Raw genomic sequence first — 25,012 nt, forward strand, 5'->3', positions numbered from 1 at the left:
TGCGTCTGTCACTAACGCCCAGCACTCGCGAGTTTGAAGCTCGTCACAGTCATTCAATCATTGAATCCTACTCAGAATACCACAGATAAGGTTTAGACTTTCCGGATTCTCTTGAATGCCGCCATCATTCTAGCTTACACCACGAAGATTTCGATTAAGAGATCTAAGAGATACTCATTCAGTCGAAGGTAGAACAGAAGTGGTTGTCAGGCACGCGTTCATAGGGAATGATGATGATTGTCACGTTCATCACATTCAGGTTGAAAAGCAAATGAATATCTTAGAAACGAAATAAGATGAATTGAATAGAAAACAATAGTACTTTGCATTAATCTTTGAGGAACAGCAGAGCTCCACACCTTAATCTAAGGAGTGTAGAAACTCTACCGTTGAAAATACATAAGTGAAAGGTCCAGGCATGGCCGAGATGGCCAGCCCCCAAAACGAGATCACAGGATCAAAATACAATCCAGGATGCCTAATACAATAGTAAAAGGTCCTATTTATAATAAACTAGTCACTAGGGTTTACAGAAATAAGTAATTGATGCATAAATCCACTTCCGGGGCCCGCTTGGTGTGTGCTTGGGCTGAGCTTGAGTGTTACACATGTAGAGGCCATTTGTGGAGTTGAACGCCAGTATTTGTGCCAATTTGGGCGTTCAACTCTGGTTTTGGATCCTTTTCTGGCGCTACATGCCAGAATTGGGCAGAGAGCTGGCGTTGAACGCCAGTTTGCGTCGTCTATTCTTGGCCAAAGTATGGACTATTATATATTTCTGGAAAGCCCTGGATGTCTACTTTCCAACGCAATTGGAAGCGCGCCATTTTGAGTTCTGTAGCTCCAGAAAATCCATTTTGAGTGCAGGGAGGTCAGAATCCAACAGCATCAGCAGTCCTTCTTCAACCTCTGAATCTGATTTCTGCTCAAGTCCCTCAATTTCAGCCAGAAAATACCTGAAATCACAGAAAAATACACAAACTCATAGTAAAGTTCAAAAATGTGAATTTAACATAAAAAATAATGAAAACATCCCTAAAAGTAACTAGATCCTACAAAAAACATACTAAAAACAATGCCAAAAAGCGTATAAATTATCCGCTCATCAATAGCTCAATCATATTTTTCCTCTCGAGGACCTAGGAAAATTAAATTACTTCTTGGGCTTAGAGATTAATTATATTGATAAGGGTAGAATTATGCTCAATTAAACCAAGTATGCAACTTACTTATTTCACAATGCAGCCATGGATACAGCCAAATCAATTCATACTCCTATGATGTCTTTTCTGAAATTGTCAAAGGATGATTCTAAAGCATATGATGATCCCAAATAATATTGTTCAATAGTGGGAACCCTTCAATACTTGACAGTGACTCACTCAGATTTATCATTCTCTGTGAACAAAGTGTCACAGTTTATGCACAATCCCACAATACACACTGAAAAGTTGTAGAACGAATATTCTCTTATGTACAAGGAACGGTGGGTAATAGTCTTTTATTTCAGAAATGCACTGACTTTTGTTTGATTGCTTATGCAGATGCTGACTAGGGAGCTGACGTTGATGATCGAAGGTCTGTTAGTGGATATTATATATACCTTGGAAGAAATCTGGTTTCATGGAAGAGTGAAAAGAAGTTTAAAGTCTCGAGGTTGAGTACAAAGGTAGAGTATAATTCCCTTGCAGCTGTGCAAACTGAGATCATTACATTACAGCAACTTTTGGCAGAATTGCGAGTCCCTCAACCAGTGCCTCCTACCATATACTCAGATAGCCAAAGTCTGTGTTTATTAGTAGCTAATCCTATATTGCATGGCGGGTGCAAACATCTTGAAATAGATTTGCACTTTGTTAGGGATAAAATTAGTCAGAAGGAATTGTTTGTCATCAATATACTAGCATCAGATCAGATTACTGACACTCTAACCAAACCACTTTCTGTATACTTGTTTCATAGGTTCAAATACAAATATAGAGTGTTTGAGAATCCACTAATAAGTTTGAGGGAGAATGTTAGGCAGTAAGCTACTTGTATAGTTAGTAATGTTAGTGATGTTTTTGGTTATATATGATTGGCTAGTGTTAGCTAGTAGTCTTGAGCTATTCATGTATAAATATATCACTTGTATTCACGCTACATGCACTAACCAATACAATTTTAGAATTCAATTTTTTCTCTTTTAATGTTATCTCTCTACTCTCTTTGCTTTTTTTACTTTGATGCTTCTGAGCTCTAACTATAACTGACAAATCAATGACTAATATGTTGCCGATTTGAATTCTATTTAAAAGTTTGTCATTGGTTAATAAATTTTTCTATACACAAAGCAGAATTTGAATTTTTAACACTTGTTTAAGTAGACAAATAAGCTAACTACTCTATAATTTTTGCATTGAAAAGGTAGATTATAGTTAAAAGAAATCTATACAATTCATCCTGGCGTAAAGTTATAAAATATTAACTGGTAAAAGTTTATCAAATTCTACATGCAAGAATGTATATTTGAAGATTATTAGTTGCAAAATCTCCATGAATAAATATTTTGGAGTTGATTTCTATATAAGATACACGATGAACAAAAATTAAAGCTCACAGATATCAGCGAGTGCACTGGATCGCTCAAGTAATACCATAGTGAGTGGATATCGTTCACATAAGAATTAAAGGATTGAGCAAGCAAATATTAGATAAAATAGCTGATTACATTAAAAGAACTTGGATTAAAGAGGGTAAGATTGAGAGCTTTAGAACTTGAATGCTTACGGACAGAGGGCTTGGATGTTGATTTGAGAGAAGACAATGATGGTGAGAGTTAAAGGTTTTACAGATGCTTATACTTTTAGAAAAATCAAACCTTGTTTAATTATCTTGAAGTTGTAAAGATCTTTCACGATAAATCTTTAGTAACTGATTTCTAATTCTTTGACTCCTCAGTTTCTCAAGCATTAATTAGTTGTTAATTAATTAATCAAGAGATTAAACACAAAAACTGATTTTAGATTCAAATAAGATTTAAAAGTAGTCCTTAGTTCTGTCCAGTTAAATCTTGGAAGAAAACACAATTTTTAAAAGTTACTCTAACCCGAATTATATGTCACTTATTCAAAATTAGAGTGATTAAAAATTATGTATGTGTCGCACACTAATTGAACCACTATTCCTAACCGAATTCAAAGAGTCATGTGAAAGAGTTTTCAAACTTTAATTCAAATATCAAATCTTCCGATTGTAACAAAAGAATTCAAAAGAGATTAGTATACCTTTTGATGCTACTAATCCGAATGAAGAACAAATAACTCAATTATGAAATAGATCAGTATAAAACTTTAAAATAAAATAAATGCAGATTAATAACCCATAAAAAACATAAATAGAGCTCCTAGTCCTTTGACAAAAGATTAGTTACCCATAGAAAAATAAAAGAAAACAAAACAAAAGAAAAGAGAAAGAGAGACACGTGAGGGATCCGAAGATCCTCCCCCTAGGGGTTACCTCTCTTGTGAACAAAGTTCACTTATATATATATATATATATATATATATATATATATATATATCCGAATTCTAGAATTCAAATTTAAAACTATCTAATCTTATCTTTCAAAAAAAAAAAAGATAAGATAACTATTTACTGACTTCAAATTCAAATAAAAAGTAATAATTGAAATTAAATCCTAACAACCAAATCTTTATGTTTCTAGAAAGAGTTAATAACTGATCTTCTAGAATCTTGAATATCTTAGATGTGATTAAGACTTCTAATGACGTGGATAATTAAGATTGAGCTTTAATTGTTACATCTAGAGAATTATAATTATGTTTAATCCGGATTTGTATTAGAGAAAATTGGACAAAAAGTTCAAAAACACATTCTAGAAGAAGTAGCTTCGCCGAGCGTGGAATGTAGGCCGCCGGAAGTAGGAGCTTGTTCGCCAAGCGCAGGACATCGCCGCCGGACATGCTGGAGCTTGGATGGGGACTGCCAGGCATGCGTCCTTTCTCGCCATGTGTGCGTAGCTTTAATTCCTTGAGCCATGCTTCTATTCCTGCGGCTATATTTCTATTCTTTGTACCACGTTTTTGTTACCTTTGTGTGTGTGTGTTTTGTTTTTTTATAAAAAAGTCTTGATTCTTGTTAATTTTTGAATCCAAAACTCTTGAAAATATGAAAACATTATCCAGATTTTGAATATTTAATTATTTATTAAATTCTTTTAAAAGACATAAAATTTTTTATTAAAATATAAAAAATAAATAAAATATAATCCTAAAAACCCTTTAAGATGACATGGCATCAATACATGTTAACTTCTTTTTACCAATATACCCAACTTTATCATCGTGTCTCTATTCTATTATTTAATTACTAAAAATTAAACATGTCTCTAATTTTTTGTTAGTTGCTTGAAAAGTTTATTGGGCCGATATGATTAGAGCCTTGTGTAAATTGCAAGGTTCGGAAAATCGGACCGGTCATCAAACGGCTTTAGTTACTGGTTTATTGGTTCATTGATCCAACCGGTTCAATCAGTGGTTCAACTGAAAAAACCATTTTAGAATAAAATAATAAATAAATTATATATAAACATCATAAAATATAATTATAGTCTAATATAAATCTTAAATATCTTCCAAATTTAAAACATATGAAATGTCAACCAAATCCATATGATCATATCAAAATACAAAGTTAAATAGTGAAAAGAGCAATGGTGCAAACAGCAACAATACAACTAGAAATAATCATTAATCACTCCTAAATTAATTCAAAATAGTAGCATAACAAATAATCACTCCTAAATTAATTCAAAACAGCAGCATAACAAAATCACTAACAACAGTAGTCCTAGGAGGAACATCCTTAATCACCACAGAACCAGCACCAATCTTAGCACATTCACCAACCTTAATGTTCCCCAAAATACAAGTCCCTGCACCAATCAAAACCCATCACCAATCTTTGGATGCCTATCACCAGAAGCTTTACTAGTTCCACCCAAAGTCACACTATGCAAAATTGACACATTGTTACCAATCACTGCAGTTTCATCAACCACTAATCCAGTTACATGATCAAGCAGAATCCGCTTCCAATCTTAGCACCGGGATGAATACCAACCGCGAAAACCTCGAAAACTCGGTTCTGGATCATAACTGCCAAGACTTTTCTTCCTTGAAGCCATAGCTTATGAGCAACTCTATGAGATTGGCATGCTAAGAAGCCTTTGAAGTTTAAGAAGCAATGCACATGGTTTATGCAAGCAGGGTCTCTTTCCTTAACTGCTTTGAGATCATCCTTCATAGAATCCATGATTTCTTGGTCAGATTTCAAGATCCCAACAAAAAGATCAAAGAGTGTGTTACTTGGAAGGCTTGCACTGCTTAATCTGTTAGCAAGGTAATTGGCCAAAGCAAATTCCAATGAATCATGAGACAGAATTGAGGATTGGTAGTAACTATTCAGAATAGGTTCCTCATTTACATCAAGTTCAGCCTCTTCCTTCATCTTCGGCCATAGATCCACAACTTCATTTTCTTGAACTTCCTCAACAAAAGTAGGGGTAGTATGAAGAGTTTTCACCTGGTACTTGCAAACACCATCAGTGAAATTGTTTCTGAAGATTTTTGACCCCTTGAATTATTTTTGACACCATCAGTTGCTTCTTGATTAATACTATTTTCCATAACTGAAATTAATAACACCCACAACACAATAAAATTAAAAACAGCCACAACACAATGAAAATTAACAGCATGAAAATTAACCATGTTCTTAACCTAAAGCAGAGGAACGAAGAACGAAGAAGATGAGCAGAGGAAGTTCACAGAAATTGAATAGAAATCGAAGTTCACAGAGGAAGTTCACAGAAAAAAGAACAGAAATCTAAGTTCACAGAGAAAGTTCACAGAGTATCAACTTCATGTTTCTTATACTAAAGAAGATGAGCAGAGGACGAGTCACTCACCTAGGGTCGATGGAGGGCTACTGGTGTTGAGGACCACGCGACGATGAAGACGATGAGAGGGCTACTGGTGTTGAGAAGATGAAGACGATGGAGATGGAGGGCTACTGGGCAGGGAACCAGGCGACGATGGAGAGCTACTGGGGCTGAGGACCAGGCGACAGCGGTGGCGCTGACAACCTGAGACAGTGGCGACGATGGAGGGCGACTGGGCGGCTAGGGTTCAGACTTCAGAGGGCGGCTAGGGTTCACTCACTGTGAGACTGAGATACTGAGATGAATCATGAATGAATGGGGGTCGGGGGAAGAAGGGGGGGTGGGGTGCTCCACGAGCGGGTCGGGTCGGGTTACATTTTTTAATTTTTTTTAAAACAATAAAAACGGTATCGTTTAGCAGAACTGGCCGGTCACCGGTTCGGCCCAATCGACCGGTCACCAGTCCGGTCCAACCTGTCAGTTTTTGGCCAGTTCACTGGTTTTTTAGCGGTTTTTCCTACTGCGGTTTTTAAAGGAGGACCGGACCGTTTGCATCGTCGGTTCGCAGTTAAATCAGTCGAACCGACCGGTCCGGTCCAATTTTCAGAATCTTGGTAAATTGCTTTAGTATTTACATTATGAGAAAGTTTAGAGCCGCAACACTTTTATTAAAATTTGGTTAATATTTAACTAGTAAAAGAAAAATGTGTAATTCCATACCATTGAATAAAATCTCACACCATTAAAATATTAATAATAACTAATTAATAGTTATAAATCACTAAATTTACTGGCTCCCTAACACCCCTATTTACATTATATATCAAAGTTAATTAATAACTTCAACATAGATTTTGTGAATTTACAAATTATACCAGTAAATAAATAAATAAATCAATGCGTTATATATTCTAGAAAATGTACGTAGTATAAGACTAACTAATCACTTGCAAACTAAATTTTGTAAAGTTACACATTTATCCATCATGTTGTGTGTGACACGTCAAAGCTTATTGAATATTTATATCCTTTTTCCCATCAAATTTATGCTACTATGTCCAGCTAACCTATTGCATATATCCCAGATATTTTTCCTTTTATCAAACATTCAAATATTTATAAATACCCTCTTATAAACCCTACAAAATCCTATAAAAACATCACAAAAATCTCCAACCTTCTTTGAAGATTTTAGAATAATGTCGGAAATATTCCATGCTGGTGGAGATGTTGTAAGTAGAAATCTCAAGCGCAAGTTAGAGGAGCCACCAGCCGCGGACCATGACTCAGAGGTGTTACTTTCTTTGAGTCTTGGCCGCAACAACAATAACATGGAAAGTGGCGACTCATCCTCCAATTTCACATTCAAATCCTTGAAAACTGCTGAAAACCAGACGAAGCAAGAACGCTTGTTTCCTTGCAAGTTTTGCAACAAGAAATTCGCCAGCTCTCAAGCTTTAGGCGGACATCAAAATGCTCATAAGCGCGAGAGAGTCCTCTCTAAAATGGACAAAATGTTTAACAGGGGAACATTTGCGCTTGATGCTAGTCATCAATTATGTGCATACCCAACAACCATGACAAATTATCTACCTTACCGTGGCTCAAACTCAATACCTCTTTATCAAGGTGCACATATGCACCACCACATACTTCATATGCCTTGCACCATGCCTGGTTTTCGTTTAGGATCATCTAGCTACGGAAACCAAGGCTTACACAACATTCCTCTGAATTCTCGCCACCACGGCCACCACCCAGATGCTGGATTTGGTTTTGGAGTTACTCAACTTCCTTCATCTAGAGAAGTTGCGGGTGATAGAAGTTCTATGATTCATGCTAATCTCGGTAGCCTTCTTAGAAATAACTAATTAGATAAACTTTATTGTTTATCCTCAAGGGATGAAATCGATCGAGTTCTACTCTTTAGTGCCTCGACTATCTAGGCATCATCATCTAGTCTAATTTTAGTTAAGCTTTTCGGTTCTTCTTGTTGCTTTATTACTAATGTTACTTTTCTCTTTGGTATTTTCCATAGTTGAATTTTGTTCTTTGACTTTGAGAACTTTTATCCCATATCAATCTTTTACATTTATTCTTGCTCCTTATATAGCCTCCTTGAAATGATTTCAAAACCAAAATAAATCGGCATATATAACGTGGATGAATCAAAGTAACAAGCCTATAAACCATAGCGGAATTGATTCAAAATATTTTTTGGGGAAATTATATCTAGTAATAAACATCATATTACAACTATATAATTGTCGGAATCAACTTTTCAAACGAGGAATGACTGCTACGTAGGCGTCCGTTACGGATGATCACATCGACGGTGCATTTGGGCCGGCTCATTGGCCACGGCTCAGCTGTCCATAAAGCTTTGAATCGTTGGAAAATTGGCAAACAAAACTTTTTTCGAGGGTAACATTGATCGATTGTTAGGTCGTCGATAAACATTGGCACCATATGGCACATATTTCGTTAGCAACGACTCAACGAGTATGCAATGGTCCAACCATATCTATTTTTTTTTTTTTTTTTAAGTTAGGAGTGAGGCTTAAATCCAAGACTTCTAAACGATGATAGATAGACTATAGTCAAATTTGGGTAAACAGCTCTTTTTGAAAAAATAGTTTAAATAATAAATACTTATATTAAAAGTAATCTATAAATAAGTTATTTTGTATTTGATTTTTTTATTCTAAAAGTAGTGCTTATTTTAAGAAAATAGTGATAAAAATTTTTTATTATCAGAGAAGTCATTTTTTTAACTTTATCATAAATACTAAAATAACTTTTTAAAAAACTACAATTTAATTTTAAAAATTGTACTAGATATTAATACTATACATTTTTTTTAAGTTAAAAATAAAAAAAAGAAGGTAACTTATGAATCTATCCAAACCAGCCCTATATCATTTGAGTTATAATTCGTTGGTCCCACTATATCTAACTTTATCAATGATTAAGCCATGGATAATAATTAAATAATTAAATGTTATTATTAATTCTAAAATTATCTTATTGATGCCTTGGTCATTGATAACGCAATATAAATTAATATTTTTAATTTTAAATTAAAGTATCGATGGTCAAATCATGATAACAATGTGTTGATCGCAAAAAATCGACAAAACACAATGAAACAACTAAAATTAAATATTAATAACGAAAATATGTTACCGATAACTAAGGCGTCAGTAATGAGTTTAATTAAAAATATATTTGCACTAATTTATTTATGAACGGCTTAGCCTTGGTAACGCTTCTTGAACGGAACTCATTGTTTTATGTCATCAGTAATATCTGAAATGAAAATCAAAACATCAACAAACCCTTCCTTCCCACCATTTCACCATTCTCACTTTCTCTCTAACACCCTTTCACTCTCTAGCTTCGAGTTCGAGCCCAATTTCTCATTGTCGGGGCTCTTTTCAAGATATCAAGACTGTCATTACATAGTGAGTAGCCTTCTAATTTAATTGATTTAGCTTTTTTTATTAGTTAAATTTTTCTGATATTTTGAGTGTCTTCATTTTTGTGATTTTGAGTTTGGTTTTAATAACATTGTTCTTTGTTGATGATTTTTAAAAGAATTTGCTGCAGTTCTTGGTAGTGGTGTAGTTTTTTTTGCTGTTTTTAGGAGTTTTATAGATTTATTTGCCACTAGGTTTGTGTTTATTAAAATGTATTTTGTTTAGAATTATTATACTACCTTATTTAAATTGAATTAATTTATATATAGAAGAATGGTTGATTTGCAAATGATTATATGTTTAGGAAAAAAAACTTAAGCGCATAGGATAGAGATGTAGAATTGGAGAAGTAAAATGATTCTGTGTATAAGGTAGTGATATTTTTCATTTGTTTGTTGTGAAAATTATTTGTGTTTATCCAGTGATTGATGTGAAGAATAAGGTAGTTAGAACAGTTAGGATTAATATAAATAGTTACAATTTGTATGATGCTTATTTATACCGAATGATGTAATATAGAAAATCTTAAATACATGCGGTAATAACTCGAACTTTTTGAAAATTTCATTATAAACTAATTTCAATTTCTTTTACTTGTTTAAGATTTTATTTTTAAAAATTATTTTATTAATGGTAATTAAATCAAGTTTTAATAAATAGAGTTTAAATTAAATAGAATTCTTATATAATTTTTATTTCAATTTACTTTATTTGTTTAAGATTTTATTTTTAAAAATTATTTTATTAACGGTAACTAAATCAAATTTTAATAAATAGAGTTTAAATTAAATAGAATTCTTATATAATTTTTATAATAATTAAACATTTAACATGTTTGAAATTTAAAAATTTCAGTAATTAAAAAGTAATAAGGATTTTGTACGATATAATTTGAATAATAGATATTTAGAATTTAATATTAAAATTTTATGAACTAAAAAAAATTATTAAATTATCTCTAATTTTAAATTAGAGTAATTATTTAAAATTAGCTAGTAAGTTGATAAGTAAATAGTATTCTTAAAAATTTTTTAATGAATTACATTTAGTTTTAAATTACTACTCTACTCTCCAACTTTATAAAAAATTCTATTCTATCTTTATTCTCTTTTTCCAAACCTAACCCTAATTTTACTAACATACACATTTTCTCACATCTCTCAGTCGCCAATCACTCCCACCCTCATGTATATAAGAGAAAACAAAAGAAAGAAAAGATCGAGAAGAGAGAAGAAGAAAAGAAAAAGAGAAAAGGGGAGTCTTGTCGCTCGCCGTCATTATTGCAGAGAAGGGAGCTAGAGAGGGAGAGGGAAAAGAGTTCACAAAGAGAGAGAGAGAGGAAGACCACTCTTAAACCTCTATTTTATGTTAATTTTTGGATAGAAATATGAAATTTATCAACTTATCTTGCACTTATTCACCAAGAATGCATGTTATTATGATTTTTTCTTAAATTGTATTTAAGAGTTAAAAACATGCTTTTTAAACCAATAAACTGTCAATTTTAATTCAATGCTATCTCATTCAATACCGTAATGTGTTTGTTGAGTGATCTCAAGTGTAACAAGGCAAGAATGGCTTGGGAGATGGAGCAAAAACATGCAAAAGTGAAGAAATCATGAAAAAGTTAAGAATCGAATATTTGACTGCCATACGTATGTATCTTTCTCAATTCGTGCATACACACGACTTATGCGTACGCATGACATGCAGCGCATGCCTCTTTAATGAAAGCACGTGGCTATGATTTTGGGGCTCATTTGGGGCCCAATTTAACTCTATTTTAAAGGAAAGAGGGAAGCAAAAAGGCCAAGAAAATGGGAAGCAAGGGGATCACCAATTTCGAGAGTAGAGAATTTTTTTTGGATAGAGAGTTTGTTCATAGTTTTCTAGTAAGAGAAACTCTAGATTTTCTCTAGGTTTTCCTTGGGTTCTTATCAATTTTGCACTCAATTCTGAATTTTAATCTTGTTTAGTTATAGTTTGATTTAATTTTTTTGTTATCTCACTTTACTATTTCTTAGGATTACTGAGTTACTTTGTTATTTCCTTAGTTCATGTGTCTTGTTAATTTAGAATTTCTATTAATGCATTGTTGTTTCTATATTTTTAAATATGTTAATTGAGTTGCTATTATTGATATTTGGTAGTAATTAGACAATTGCATGATATTTTTTTCTTATTGCTCACCAAGTGCTTGATGAATATTTACTTTAATTAAAGAGTAAATTTTTGAATTCTTGGCTTGTGGTTGAATAATTAGAGATCCTTGAGTTATCAATGTCCAATACTCAGTGGTAATTTAGGATTGGTAGTTGAGTTGGTTTTCACTAATGCTAATCTTTTACCAAATTTGATTGGTAAGTTGATTAAGATTTGGGGATTAAGAATTTGACTTTTCTCAATGTTAAGGGATGACGAAGTGGGAATAACCTTTAATAATTGTCATGTTTGTGGTTGATAACAAGCCTAAATTCTCAACCCTAACCAATTCCTTTTATGTATTTGATTACCAGCCATCTCTTTTATTGATTCAATTCTCTTAGTCCTTTTATTTTAATTCTATTTCTTCCTAGTATAGTCACCTCTTAAATTGTCGCCATCTCAATTGTATGCTTACTAGATAATTGTTTACTTGCTTATTGCTTTTACTTAATACAATTTTATTGTTGGTTGCTCTTTAATTTCTAGTTACCTTACCTTTCAACATTCATATTCAAACCTCCCAAATTTTATAACCAATGATGTGTATTCAATTGTAAGTCCAAGAGAGAATGACCCGAGATTTAATTCTCAGTTATTGATTTGATTTTTGTAATAACCTTCTAAACTTTGCTTGTGAGTTGGTTGCTGATTTAGACTATACTTGTGACATAATTGAATTTTTAAAACTTATGAATTTTCTAAACTGGTAATTAGCCTGCATCAAGTTTTTGGCACTATTGCCAAGGACTTTACATATGTGTGTCATATTGTTGGTTATTGTTAATTTGTGCATATGTGAATAAGTTTGCTTTTTAGTTATTTTATTGTTTTTGTCAATAGTTAGGACTTTTATTAAGTAGTAATTAGTTTTTACTTTCCTTTTGTTATTTCTTTTTATCATAATAATTGCATGAACTCTATGGTTTCTACTTTAAATAACGCGGTCATTACCAAAACCGAGCTTAGCCCCTTTTTATCCAGAGATAAAAGAACTTTGTTATATATTAGGCAAGCTCGGCACTAGTTGGCATTTGTGGATAGTGAAGCGGCTCCCGCCGATTCACCTTCCCCTTCTGAGATTGACTCTGAGTCTTCATTCAAAGAAGGAACCGTATATTTCTCTGTTGGTACTTTTGATGCTTCCTTGACTAATACAAGTGTTGAAGACATGGTTGCCCCAAGGAGGATTACTCTCAAGGAAGTGAGAGCCCCTGATATTACTCTTCAACCACTCCAAGTTTGTTATCTTGACTTGGATTCTAACTTTGAGCTTAAGACTGGACTAATCAACTTGCTTCCTAAATTTCATGGATTGCTTGTAGAAGATCCAATTAAGCATCTGAAGAATTTCCAAGTGGCATGCTCAACCATTAGACGTCATAGGTTAGATGAACTTACAATTTTGGTATTCAATTTTTATTCTCCATTGAGAAAAAAGCGAAGGAATGGTTTTATCCCAACCTATGAGGTGGTTACAAACTGGGATCTACTATACAGAGAGTTCTTGGATAACTTCTTTCCAACGAAGATGATTGATCATTTGAGGAAAGAGCTTTTTTGTATCATGCAAAGGACACTGAGACACTCCATGAATATTGGGAGTGATTCAAGAAGTTACTTGATTTTTGCCCTCACCATTGGATGGAAGGTTTGGTGCTAATTAGCTACTTTTGTCAAGGCCTCAAGCCCCAAGATAAAATCCTCCTTGATGCTTCTAGTAATGGATCGCTTGTGAAGTATAAGACAGCGGAGGAGGTTTGGCAACTTATCTCTGATTTGGCTGAGTCCACACAACATTTGAGAACAATAAATCTTTAACCCAAGGCTATTGTGTAAGTATCCCCAAGTGAATTCGCTTTGAGCAAGAGTTTAGGAGAGATGACCACCCTCTTTAAGAAAATCCACCAAGCACAACTAGTACCTCAAAGAATTCAAGGAGCACTGCAACAATACCAACTTGAACCCCCAACTAGAGTGTGTAGTGTGTGTGCTCGTAGATTCCACTACACCGATGAGTGTCCATAACTCCAAGATGACATTGTATTGGCGGTGGCCAATCCTTTCTATAAGCGCTTGGTGCGCAGAATCCCACACTTTCGCATAACTGTACCAGCAAGTGCACTGGGTCATCCAAGTAATACCTGAGTGAGTCAGGGTCGATCCCACAAGAATTGTGGTTTGAAGCAAGCTATGGTTATCTTGCAGATCTTAGTCAGGTGGATAAAAGAGATGTTGGTTTTGGTTAAAAGCATAAAAGGAATAAAAGTGTATAAAATACTTTGTGAATTTGAATGGAACCAGTGATAAGAAGATGGTTAAGGCTTGGAGATGCTTTGTCCTTTTGGATTAACTTTGGTCTTACTTTCTTCTTCAATTGTGAATGATTTTTTCTATGGCAGGCTGTGTGTGATTGACGCTGGTTTGAGCAGCTGCCAATAGTCCTCCAGATATGAATCCCAGGGTTAGTGCATATCCATTCTAATTGAGGGTAAAGCTCCTGCAGTCCATTCTCCTTGGTGATCCTACTCAAAATGCCACAGATAAGGTCGGATCTTCCAGATTAGAGGATGCTGCACCTTTGGATTCTAGCCTCTACCACAGAGACCCTAATCTCGCCATACCTTGGTTGAACTGGTGTCTTGAGAAGTCCCCAACGAAGTCGTAGATTAGCCGTCTAAAAGATGTATAATCAAGCTAGTGGTTCATCATTGTCCGATGAAAGACTCACTCTGAACCCATGTAGAATGTGATAACCTTATGCCAGTTCAACGCATTCATATTGATGAAGAACGAAGATACATATTAGAATAGAGAATCAAACACGAATTGAGAAAGAACAGTAGTACTTTTATTAATCCATAAAACTCAGCAGGGCTCTTTCCCTCAACCTAGGAGATTTATAAACTCATACTGATAGAAAATATAATCATCAAAATGAAATATGGCAGATCTCTCTGTATCATTATGTAAAATATCCCTTAAAAACAAAACTAATGAATAAGGATTACATAAGAAGGGTAAAACAGTCTTTTGTGCTAAAATCCACTTCTAAAGCCCACTTGGTGAGTGTTTGGACTGAGCTTTGATAAGATCCACATGCTAGAAGACCTCTAGGGCATTGAACACTGGCTAGGGGGTCCTCTTTGGGCGTTTGGATGCTGGTCTCCTCCTTTGGGCGCTGGACGCCTGGAGTGAGGAAGGAGGCTGGCGTTGGACGCCAGTTTTGGGCCTTCTATTCTAAAGCAAAGTATAGACTATTATATATTTCTGGAAAGCTCTGGAAAGCAGATTTTCGTAGCCATTAAGAATGCTCCATTTGGACTTCTATAGCTCCAGAGAAGCTCTGTCGAGTGCAAGGAGGTCAGATTCGGACAGCATCTGTAGTGCTTTCTTTGTCTTTGAATCAGACTTTTGCTCCGGCTCCTCAATTTCAGCAAAAAATACCTGAAATTGTATAGAAACACACAAAATCAAATTAGAATCCAAAAATGTGAATTTTACACTAAAACCTATGAAAACTTAATAAAAATTAAACAAAACAAGCTAAAAACTATATGAAAATGATGCCAAAAAGCGAATAAAATATTCGTTCATGACAACACCAAACTTAAACTATTGCTTGTCCCCAAGAAGCTAAAAAAAATAGGATAAAAAGAAGAGTAAGATAGTAAATCTCAGAGTTTCTAATGAAGCTTAGTTTCAATTAGATGAGCGGGACTTAGTGGCTTTTTGCTTTTGAATAGTTTTGGCATCTCACTATCCATTGAAACTCAGAATCGTTGGTCTCTTTAGAAACTTAGAATCCAGATGATATTATTGACTCTCCTAGTTCAGTTCTTTTTTTATTTTTGAACACAGCTTTCAGAGTCTTGGTCGTGACCCTAAGCACTTTGTTTTCCAGTATTACCACCGGATACATAAATGCCACAGATACTTTAACTGGGTAAACCCTTTCGGATTGTGATTTAGCTTTGCTAGAATCCCTAGATAGAGGTGTCTAGAGTTCTTAAGCACACTCTTAGGATCTTTGGATCCTTTTACTCTTGACTTTTGGTTCAAAGGGTTACTGGCTTTTTGCTCTTGCCTTTTGGTTTAAAGAGATATTGGCGTTTTCTATTTATTTATTTATTTTTCGCCATTTTTTTTGCATGCACATATACTATTCTTTTTTTTTGCAAGATGGTTTTTCTTTTTCTTGTTTTTTTTGCTGCTTTTTCTTGCTTCAAGAATCAATTTTTGGATTTTTCAGATTACCAGTAGTACTTTTCCTTTTTCATCATTCTTTCAAGAGCCAACATTCTAAAATTCTAACTTCAAATATACACTATTATTCATACATTCAGAAAACAAAAGCAATGCCACCACATCAGCATAATTAAACTATTCTTATTATAAACTTGAAGTTCATATATCTCTTAATTCTTTTCAAATAAAATTTTCTTTTTAAGCAAGGTGAGAGACATATGAAATATTTTACAACTTTAAGACATAAATAGAAATGATCATGCAATAAGAACAAGAGAACAGACAGAAAAATATAACAGAAAATAAAAAATAACAAAAGAAAAGGAGATAAAGAGAATAAATCCACCTTTAATGGTGGTGGCTAGTGCTCCTCCTTGAGGATCCAATGTAGTGCTTGATCACTTCAATGTCACTCCTTTATTTTTGTTGTTCTTCCCTCATAGCCATTTGGTCTTCTCTAATTTCATTGAGGATGGTGGAATGCTCTTGATGCTCCATTATCAACTTATTCATGTTAGAGGTAAATTCTCCTATGAAAGTATGCCATTGATCCCAATAGCTTTGAGGAGAAAAATACATCCCTTGAGGCATCTCAGAGATCTCATGCTGAGGCGGCTGCATAGGCTCATGTGTATGCTCTCTAGTTTGCTCCATCTTCTTCTTAGTGATGGGCTTGTCCTCCTCAATGAAGATGTCTCCTTCTATGACAATTCCAGCTGAATTGCATAGATGACATATGAGGTGTGGGAATGCCAACCTTGCTTTAGTGGAAGGCTTCTCAGCTATCTTGTACAATTCTTGAGGAATCACCTCATGTACTTCCACCTCACTTCCAATCATGATGCAATGGATCATGATGGCTCTTTCAATAGTCACTTCTGATCGGTTGCTAGTAGGGATGATAGAGCGTTGGATGAATTCCAACCATCCTCTAGCTATGGGCTTGAGGTCAAGCCTTCTTAGTTGAATGGGCTTGCCTTGGGAATCCCTTTTCCACTGTGCTCCTTCCACACAGATGTCTGAGAGCACTTGATCTAGTCTCTGATCAAAGTTGACTCTTCTAGTGTAAGGATGTGGATCTCCTTGCATCAAAGGAAGCTGAATGCCAACCTCACACTTTCCGGGGTAAAATCTAAGATTTTCCCTCAGACCATGGTGCTCGACTTCTTGGGATTTGGGTTCACACTAATGTCATGGTTTTTCGTGACCCATGTAATAGCATAGAACTCTTGCACCATTAAGATCCCAACCTCTTGGAACGGATTGGTTAGGACTTCCCAACCTCTTCTCCGGATCTCTCTTCGGATTTTTGGATACTCATTCTTCTTAAGCCTAAAAGGGACCTCAGGGATCACTTTTTTCTCTGCCACTACTTCATAGAAGTGGTCTTGGTGGGCTTTGGTGATGAATCTCTCCATCTCTGAAGATTTGGAGGTGGCGGCTACTGCCTTTCCTTTCCTCTTTCTAGAGGATTCTCCAACCTTAGGTGCCATAAGTGGTAATGAAAAGCAAAAAGTAACGCTTTTCCCACACCAAACATAAAAGCTTTGCTCGTCCTCGAGCAAAAAATAAAGAAAAAAGAAGAATGGAGTAGCAGAAGAAGAAAATAAAGGGAGAAGGAGGCAGAGAGCAATTCGGCCAAGGGGGCTTTGATATGTATGAGAGGTGTGTGTATGAAGGGTTAGAATGAGGGGTATTTATTGGAGTGGGTTAGGGTTAGGTTCGGTCATGGGTTGGTAAATGGAGGGGGGGATTTGATTTTGAAGTGGGTGGGGGTTGGTGAGAGTTATGATGGTTTTGGGAAAGTGATATAGATGTGATTGGGTTAGAGTTTATAGGGAAGAGTGTATGGGAAGTGTGAAAGAAAGAAGGAAGAAGTGGGATAGGTAAAGATGCTGTGGGACCCACAGGTCCTGAGAGGATAGGGAATTCAGATCCCCTGCCCTCTGCATTGGCGTTTGAATGCCCAGGGTCTGCTCCCTGGCTGGCGTTCAACGCCACCTATGCTGCCCATTGGGGGCGTTGAACGCGCAGCCAATGCTCCCTGGCTGGCGTTCAACCCCAGCAACACTCCATCCAGAGTGTTCTGTTTTCACTGATTAACATTTTTGTCTTTGTTCTGACTGCTGCACATGATCATGAATCTAAAAGAAAATAACTTAAAGAAAAACAAAATGAAAGAAAATAAAAATAATTTATTAAGGTTGGGTTGCCTCCCAACAAGTGCTTCTTTAACGTCATTAGCTTGACCGTTAGCTCCTTACAAAGGTGAGTATGGTCTCAGAATTTCGCCCCTTACAGTGAACTTTCTTCCTGTCTTCTCATGAATGATCTCCACATGCTCTAGAGACAGGATACGACTCACTGTATGTGGTATGACTGGTTTCTTGGTGAAAACAACTCTCATGCCAGGGGAGAGGCCTTCAGTGGAGACTTTCTTGTCTCTCCAGCCTTTAGGTACTTTGGTGCACGAATTTTAAATCACACTTTTCACAACTCGTACCACTAACCAGCAAGTGCACTGGGTCGTCCAAGTAATACCTTACGTGAGTAAGGGTCGAATCCCACGGAGATTGTTGGCTTGAAGCAATCTATGGTTATTTTGTAATTCTTAGTCAGGATATCAATTATAATTATCAGTTTGGATTGCAAAAAATAAAAGAGCATGAATTAAATACTTGTTATGCAATAATGGAGATGATGTTGGAGTTTTGGAGATGCTTTGTCTTCTGAATCTCTGCTTTCTCCCTGCCTTCTTCTTCACGCATGCAAGGTTCCTCCTATGGCAAGATGTATGTTGGTGGATCACCGTTGTCAATGGCTACCATCCGTCCTCTCAGTGAAAATGGTCCAGGTGCGCTGTCACCACACTGCTAATCATCTGTCGGTTCTCACTCATGTTGGAGTAGGATCCATTGATCCTTTTTGCGTCTGTCACTACGCCCAACCTTTGTGAGTTTGAAGCTTGTCACAGTCATCCAATCCCTGAATCCTACTCGGAATACCACAGATAAGGTTTAGACTTTCCGGATTCTCAAGGATGCTGCCAATGGATTCTAGCTTATACCATGAAGACTCTGATTAAGGAATCCAAGAGATACTCATTCAATCGAAGGTAGAACGTAGGTGGTTGTCAGGCACGCGTTCATAGGTTGAGAATGGTGATGAGCGTCACGGATCATCACATCCATCATATTGAAGTGCGAATGAACATCTTAGATAGAAACAAGCGTGTTTGAATAGAAAATAGAAATAATTGCATTAATTCATCGAGACACAGCAGAGCTCCTCATCCTCAACAATGGAGTTTAGAGACTCATGCCGTCAAAGAGTACAAAGTTCAGATCTAAATTGTTATGAGGTATAAAATAAATCTCTAAAAGTTGTTTAAATACTAAACTAGTAACCTAGGTTTACAGAAAATGAGTAAACTAAGATAGATAGTGCAAAAATCCACTTCCGGGGCCCACTTGGTGTGTGCTGGGGCTGAGACTTGAGCTTTACACGTGCCTAGGCTGTTTCCAAAGTTATTCGCCAACTTGTAACCTGTTTCTGGCGTTTAACGCCAGAATGCAACATGGAACTGGCGTTGAACGCCAGTTTACGTCGTTTATTCTTGAGCAAAGTATAAACTATTATATATTGCTGGAAAGCCCTGGATGTCTACTTTCCAACGCAATTGAGAGCGTGCCATTTGGACTTCTATAGCTCCCAAAAATCCATTTCGAGTGCAGGGAGGTCAGAATCCAACAGCATCTACAGTCCTTTTTCAGCCTGAATCAGATTTTTGCTCAGCTCTCTCAATTTCAGCCAGAAAATACCTGAAATCACAGAAAAACACAAAAACTCATAGTAAAGTCCAGAAATATTAATTTTTTCTAGAAACTAATAAAAATATACTAAAAACTAACTAAAACATGCTAAAAACTACATGAAATTACCCCCAAAATGCGTATAAAATATCCGCTCATCACAACACCAAACTTAAACTGTTGCTTGTCCCCAAGCAACTAGACAAATAAAATAGGACAAAAAAGAAATCGAGAAGCAATAATATCTCAGAGTTTTAAGTGAAGCTCAGATTCCAATTAGATGAACGGGACTAGTAGCTTTTTGTTTCCGAACAGTTTTGGCATCTCACTTTATCCTTTGAATTTCAGAATGATTGGCGTCCATAGGAACTCAGAATTCAGATAGTATTATTGATTCTCCTAGTTTAGTATGTTGATTCTTGAACACAGCTACTTTATGAGTCTTGGCTGTAGCCCTAAGCACTTTGTTTTCCAGTTTTACCACCGGATACATAAATGCCACAGACACATAACTGGGTGAACCTTTTTAGATCCCCAATTAGAGGTGTCCAGAGTTCTTAAGCACACTCTGTTTTTGCTTTGGACCTCGACTTTAACCGCTCAGTCTCAAGTTTTCACTTGACACCTTCACGCCACAAGCACATGGTTAGGGACAGCTTAGTTTAGCCGCTTAGGCCAGGATTTTATTCCTTTTAGACCCTCCTACCCTTGCCTTTTGGTTTTAAGGGCTACTGGCTTTTTCTACTGCTCCTTCTTCTTCTCTCTTTTTTTTTGCTACTTTTTCTTGCTTCAAGAATTAATTTCATAATTTTTTAGATCATCAATAACATTTCTCTTGTTCATCATTCTTTCAGGAGCCAACAATTTTAACATTCATAAAATTCAATATAAAAAAATGCACTGTTCAGGCATTCATTCAGAAGACAAAAAGCATTGCCACCACATATAGTTAGTTAGAATTTTCCTTATTAAGAACTCGAAAAAAATATTGCCTCCTTATTCTAAAAATCTGCTATTTTATTCATGTTTGATGATGATGAGAAAAATAAATTATAGCTTAATTGGAGATAAAATCAAAATAGAGATACTAATTACTACTACTCATATATAACTTCTAAGGTAAATTTCTAATAAGAACAATTATCACAGAGTTAAGGCTAAGATTAGAACTCAACAACCTTGAATTTGGGAGGTGGATGCCTCTTTAGTCTGTGGAGTGCTTGGCCCTTCAAGAGATAGCTTCTGGCGCTTCAGTTCCTTCAGTTCATGCCCTTGCTCTTCTTGTTCTCTAAGCAGTTTGCAGAGCATGCTGTTTTGATTTTGCTGTTCTTCCTTCAGTTGATCCACAACTTCTTGCAACTTGGTGACAGATGCTTCTAGGCGCTCCCAGTATTCAATTTGAGAGATTTTCGGGAGGAACTCCTGTGCTCTCCTCTTGATGGGTTCGTCCTGCACTTGTTGTCCTTCCATAGACTTTTTGGTGATTGGTAGCTCAACTGGGATGTACTCATCTACTCCTATTTTTATCCCAGCATCTTTACATAACAGAGAGACCAAGCTTGGATAAGCCAATCTGGCATCTTTGGAGTTCTTGTTTGTAATCTTGTAAAGCTCACAAGCAATCAGCTGATGAACTTCCACTTCTTTTTCTAGCATAATGCAATGAATCATCACTGCTCTTCTGATGGTGACCTCAGAGCAGTTGCTAGTGGGCAATATAGAGTGCCCAATGAAGTCCAGCCAGCCTCTGGCGACTAGTGAGATCTCCTCTCTTGAGTTGGTTCGGGGCACCCTTTGTGTTGGTTGTCCAATTAGCTCCAGGGAGACATATGTCCTCTAGGATCTTGTCCAAGTTCAGGTTCGATCTCATCATTCTCCTATTAAAGGAGTCTGGGTCATCTTGCAGTTGAGGCAGCTTGAAGATCTCCCTTATTTTGTCAGGGTGGGTGTGAACAATCTTCCCTCTAACCAGAGTTCTATAGTCATAGAATGCGGTTCCCGCTATTCTCTGCTTGTCCGTCTGCCACAGATTTGCGTAGAATTCCTGAACCATGTTTCTTCCCACCTTTGTTTCAGGATTAGCTAGGACTTCCCAGCTTCTGTTTCGAATTTGCTTTTGGATCTCCGAATATTCGTCTTCTTTCAGATTGAATTTAACTTTCGGGATCACTGACCTTAGACCCATTATTTTGTAGTAATGGTCTGAATGTTCTTTGGTTAAGAACTTCCCTTGATTCCAAAGTAGTTTTGGAATATTCTCTTTCTTGCCTCTTGAGTTGGTTTGTTTTTCCTTAGGAGCCATGATCTTAGTGGGTATTGGCTTAGTGATCACGGATAAACACACTAAACTTAGAGGTTTGCTTGTCCTCAAGCAAAAGAGAAGAAAGGAGAGGGATATGAGGAGAGCCAAGTCCGAATTGTGGAGGTGGGGGAGGCCGAACTAGGATTTAAAGGGAAGGGGGGTGGGTTTTCGAAAATTTTGAAGAAGATATGATTTGTAAAAGATAAGTATGATAGAAAAAGGATGCACTTTAAAATTTAAAAGATATGAATAATATGGAAGATATTTGAAAAAGATAGCTTTGTTTTGAAAAAGATGTTGTGAAGATTTGAAAAAGATATTGATGAGTTGAAAAGATTGTAGAAGGAAAAGAGATAGATTTGTTTTGAAAAGGATTTGAAAATAATTTGAAGAGGATAAAAAAAATGGGTTTATGAATTAAGATACATTTGATATCTTTTGAAAAAGGAGTTGAAAAATTAGGATTTGTAACATGTTTGTGCAAGAAATCATGAATTGAAACATAAAAAATAAAAAAAAAATTGAATTGAAAACAAAATTGCCTACTCCCCACAATCCTGGCGTTAAACGCCCAACTGCTGCATGTTTTGGGCGTTTAACGCTCAATTGGTGCTTGGTCTGGGCGTTTAACGCCCAGCTGTTGCTTCCAGTTGGCGTTAAACGCCAGAAACTCCTTTGTCACTGGGCGTTTTTCTGAACGCCCAGGATGCTGTAAATCTGGCGTTAAACGCCCAGAAGCTGCTTCTTTCTGGCGTTTAACGCCCAGATGGCTATCTCTACTGGCGTTAAACGCCCAGTAGATGCTCCTTTTGGGCGTTTAACGCCCAATTGTGCCTCTTACTGGCGTTTTCTTGCCAGTGAGCTCCTTTTTCCTGTTTTGTGCTCTGAATCCCTCTGTAGCCCTGTAAACTTGTGCAATTGATTCTTTACCTTGTTAATATTGAACTTATATGCTTTAAAAATAAATAAAATAAAGAATAGAATAAAATAAAATAACAGAAAGAGTTTTGCTAATGGCTGGGTTGCCTCCCAGCAAGCACTTCTTTATTGTCTTTAGTTGGACCTTGCTGAGCTTTTTAATCTAGCCTCAGCTTTGAGCATTCTTGCTCAATATTGCCTTCAAGATAATGTTTGATTCTCTGTCCATTAACAATGAACTTCTTATTAGAATCAATGTCTTGAAGCTCCACATAGCCATATGGTGACACACTTGTAATCACATATGGTCCCCTCTATCGGGATTTCAGTTTCCCGGAGAATAGCCTGAGCCTAGAGTTAAATAGCAGAACCTTCTGTCCTGGTTCAAAGACTCTAGATGACAGCTTTCTGTCATGCCACCTTTTTGCTTTCTCTTTGTAAAGCTTGGCATTTTCGAAAGCAGTGAGTCTGAATTCCTCTAGCTCATTCAGCTGGAGCAATCTTTTTTCTCCAGCTAATTTGGCATCAAAGTTTAGGAATCTGGTTGCCCAGTAGGCTTTGTATTCCAGTTCCATGGGCAGATGACAGACCTTACCATACATAAGCTGGTATGGAGAGGTCCCTATAGGAGTCTTGAATGCTGTTTTGTAAGCCCACAGAGCATCATCCAAGCTTCTTGCCCAATCCTTTCTACGGGTACTTATAGTCCGTTCCAGGATTCTTTTTAGTTCTCTGTTAGAGACTTCAGCTTGCCCATTTGTTTGTGGATGATATGGAGTTGCCACTTTTTGGCTAATTCCATACCGGACCATGGCAGAGTAAAGCTGTTTGTTGCAGAAGTGAGTGCCCCCATCACTGATTAGTACTCTAGGGACACCAAACCTGCTGAAGATATTTTTCTGGAGGAACTTCAGCACTGTCTTAGTATCATTAGTGGGTGTGGCAATGGCCTCTACCCATTTAGATACATAGTCGACTGCAACCAGAATATAAGTGTTTGAGTATGATGGTGGGAAGGGCCCCATGAAGTCAATACCCCATACATCAAATAACTCTATCTCCAAGATTCCTTGTTGAATCATGGCATAACCATGAGGCAGATTACCAGCTCTCTGGCAACTATCACAGTTACGTACAAACTCTCGAGAATCTCTATAGAGGGTAGGCCAGTAGAAGCCACATTGGAGGACCTTGGTGGCTGTTCGCTCACCTCTGAAATGTCCTCCATATTGTGACCCATGGCAATGCCATAAGATCTTTTGTGCTTCTTCTCTAGGCACACACCTTCTGATTATTCCGTCTGCACACCTCTTAAAGAGATAGGGTTCATCCCACAAGTAATACTTTGCATCAGTAATTAATTTTTTCTTTTGTTGCCTGCTGTACTCCTTGGGTATGAACCTTGCAGCTTTATAGTTTGTAATGTCTGCAAACCATGGTGTTTCCTGAATGGCAAACAAATGCTCATCCGGAAAGGTTTCAGAGATTTCAATAGAGGGAAAGGGCGCCCCTTCTACTGGCTCTATCCGAGACAGATGATCAGCCACTTGGTTTTCTGTCCCTTTTCTGTCTCTTATTTCTATATCAAACTCTTGCAGAAGTAACACCCATCTTATGAGCCTGGGTTTTGAATCCTGCTTTGTAAGTAGATATTTAAGAGCAGCATGGTCAATGTACACAATCACTTTTGATCCTACTAAGTAAGATCTAAACTTGTCAATGGCATAAACCACTGCAAGCAGTTCCTTTTCTGTGGTTGTGTAATTTTTTTGGGCATCATTTAAAACACGGCTAGCATAATAAATGACATGCAGGAGCTTGTCGTGCCTCTGCCCCAATACTGCACCAATGGCTTGGTCACTGGCATCACACATTAATTCGAAAGGTAATGTCCAGTCTGGTGCGGAAATAACTGGTGCTGTGACCAGCTTAGCTTTCAGGGTTTCAAACGCCTGCAGACACTCTGTGTCAAACACAAATGGTGTGTCAGCAGCTAGCAGGTTGCTCAGAGGTTTTGCGATTTTTGAAAAATCCTTTATAAACCTCCTATAGAATCCTGCATGCCCCAGAAAGCTTCTGATTGCCTTAACATTGGCAGGTGGTGGTA

At 36.5% G+C, this 25,012-nt stretch overlaps 1 protein-coding gene and 1 pseudogene across 1 annotated transcript; one reads left to right on the plus strand and one right to left on the minus strand.

Moving 5' to 3' along the window:
• Positions 1-4,806: 4,806 nt before the first annotated feature.
• Positions 4,807-5,526, minus strand: LOC148548987 (serine acetyltransferase 1, chloroplastic pseudogene; annotated as a pseudogene).
• Positions 5,527-7,143: 1,617 nt separating this feature from the next.
• On the plus strand, positions 7,144-7,815 carry LOC107611245 (zinc finger protein 6-like). Its single transcript, XM_016313196.1, has one exon. It carries the CDS (start codon positions 7,144-7,146, stop codon positions 7,813-7,815), a length of 672 nt encoding a protein of 223 aa, XP_016168682.1.
• The last annotated feature ends 17,197 nt before the right edge of the window (positions 7,816-25,012 follow it).

Source organism: Arachis ipaensis, chromosome B8 (assembly GCF_059453495.1).
Source record: "Arachis ipaensis isolate K30076 ecotype BB chromosome B8, ASM5945349v1, whole genome shotgun sequence".
NCBI classification, from domain to species: Eukaryota; Viridiplantae; Streptophyta; class Magnoliopsida; order Fabales; family Fabaceae; genus Arachis; species Arachis ipaensis.

Coding starts and splice junctions, on each gene's coding strand:
- LOC107611245 (XM_016313196.1), top strand. CDS start 7,144: ATGTCGGAAATATTCCATGCTGGTGGAGATGTTGTAAGTAGAAATCTC.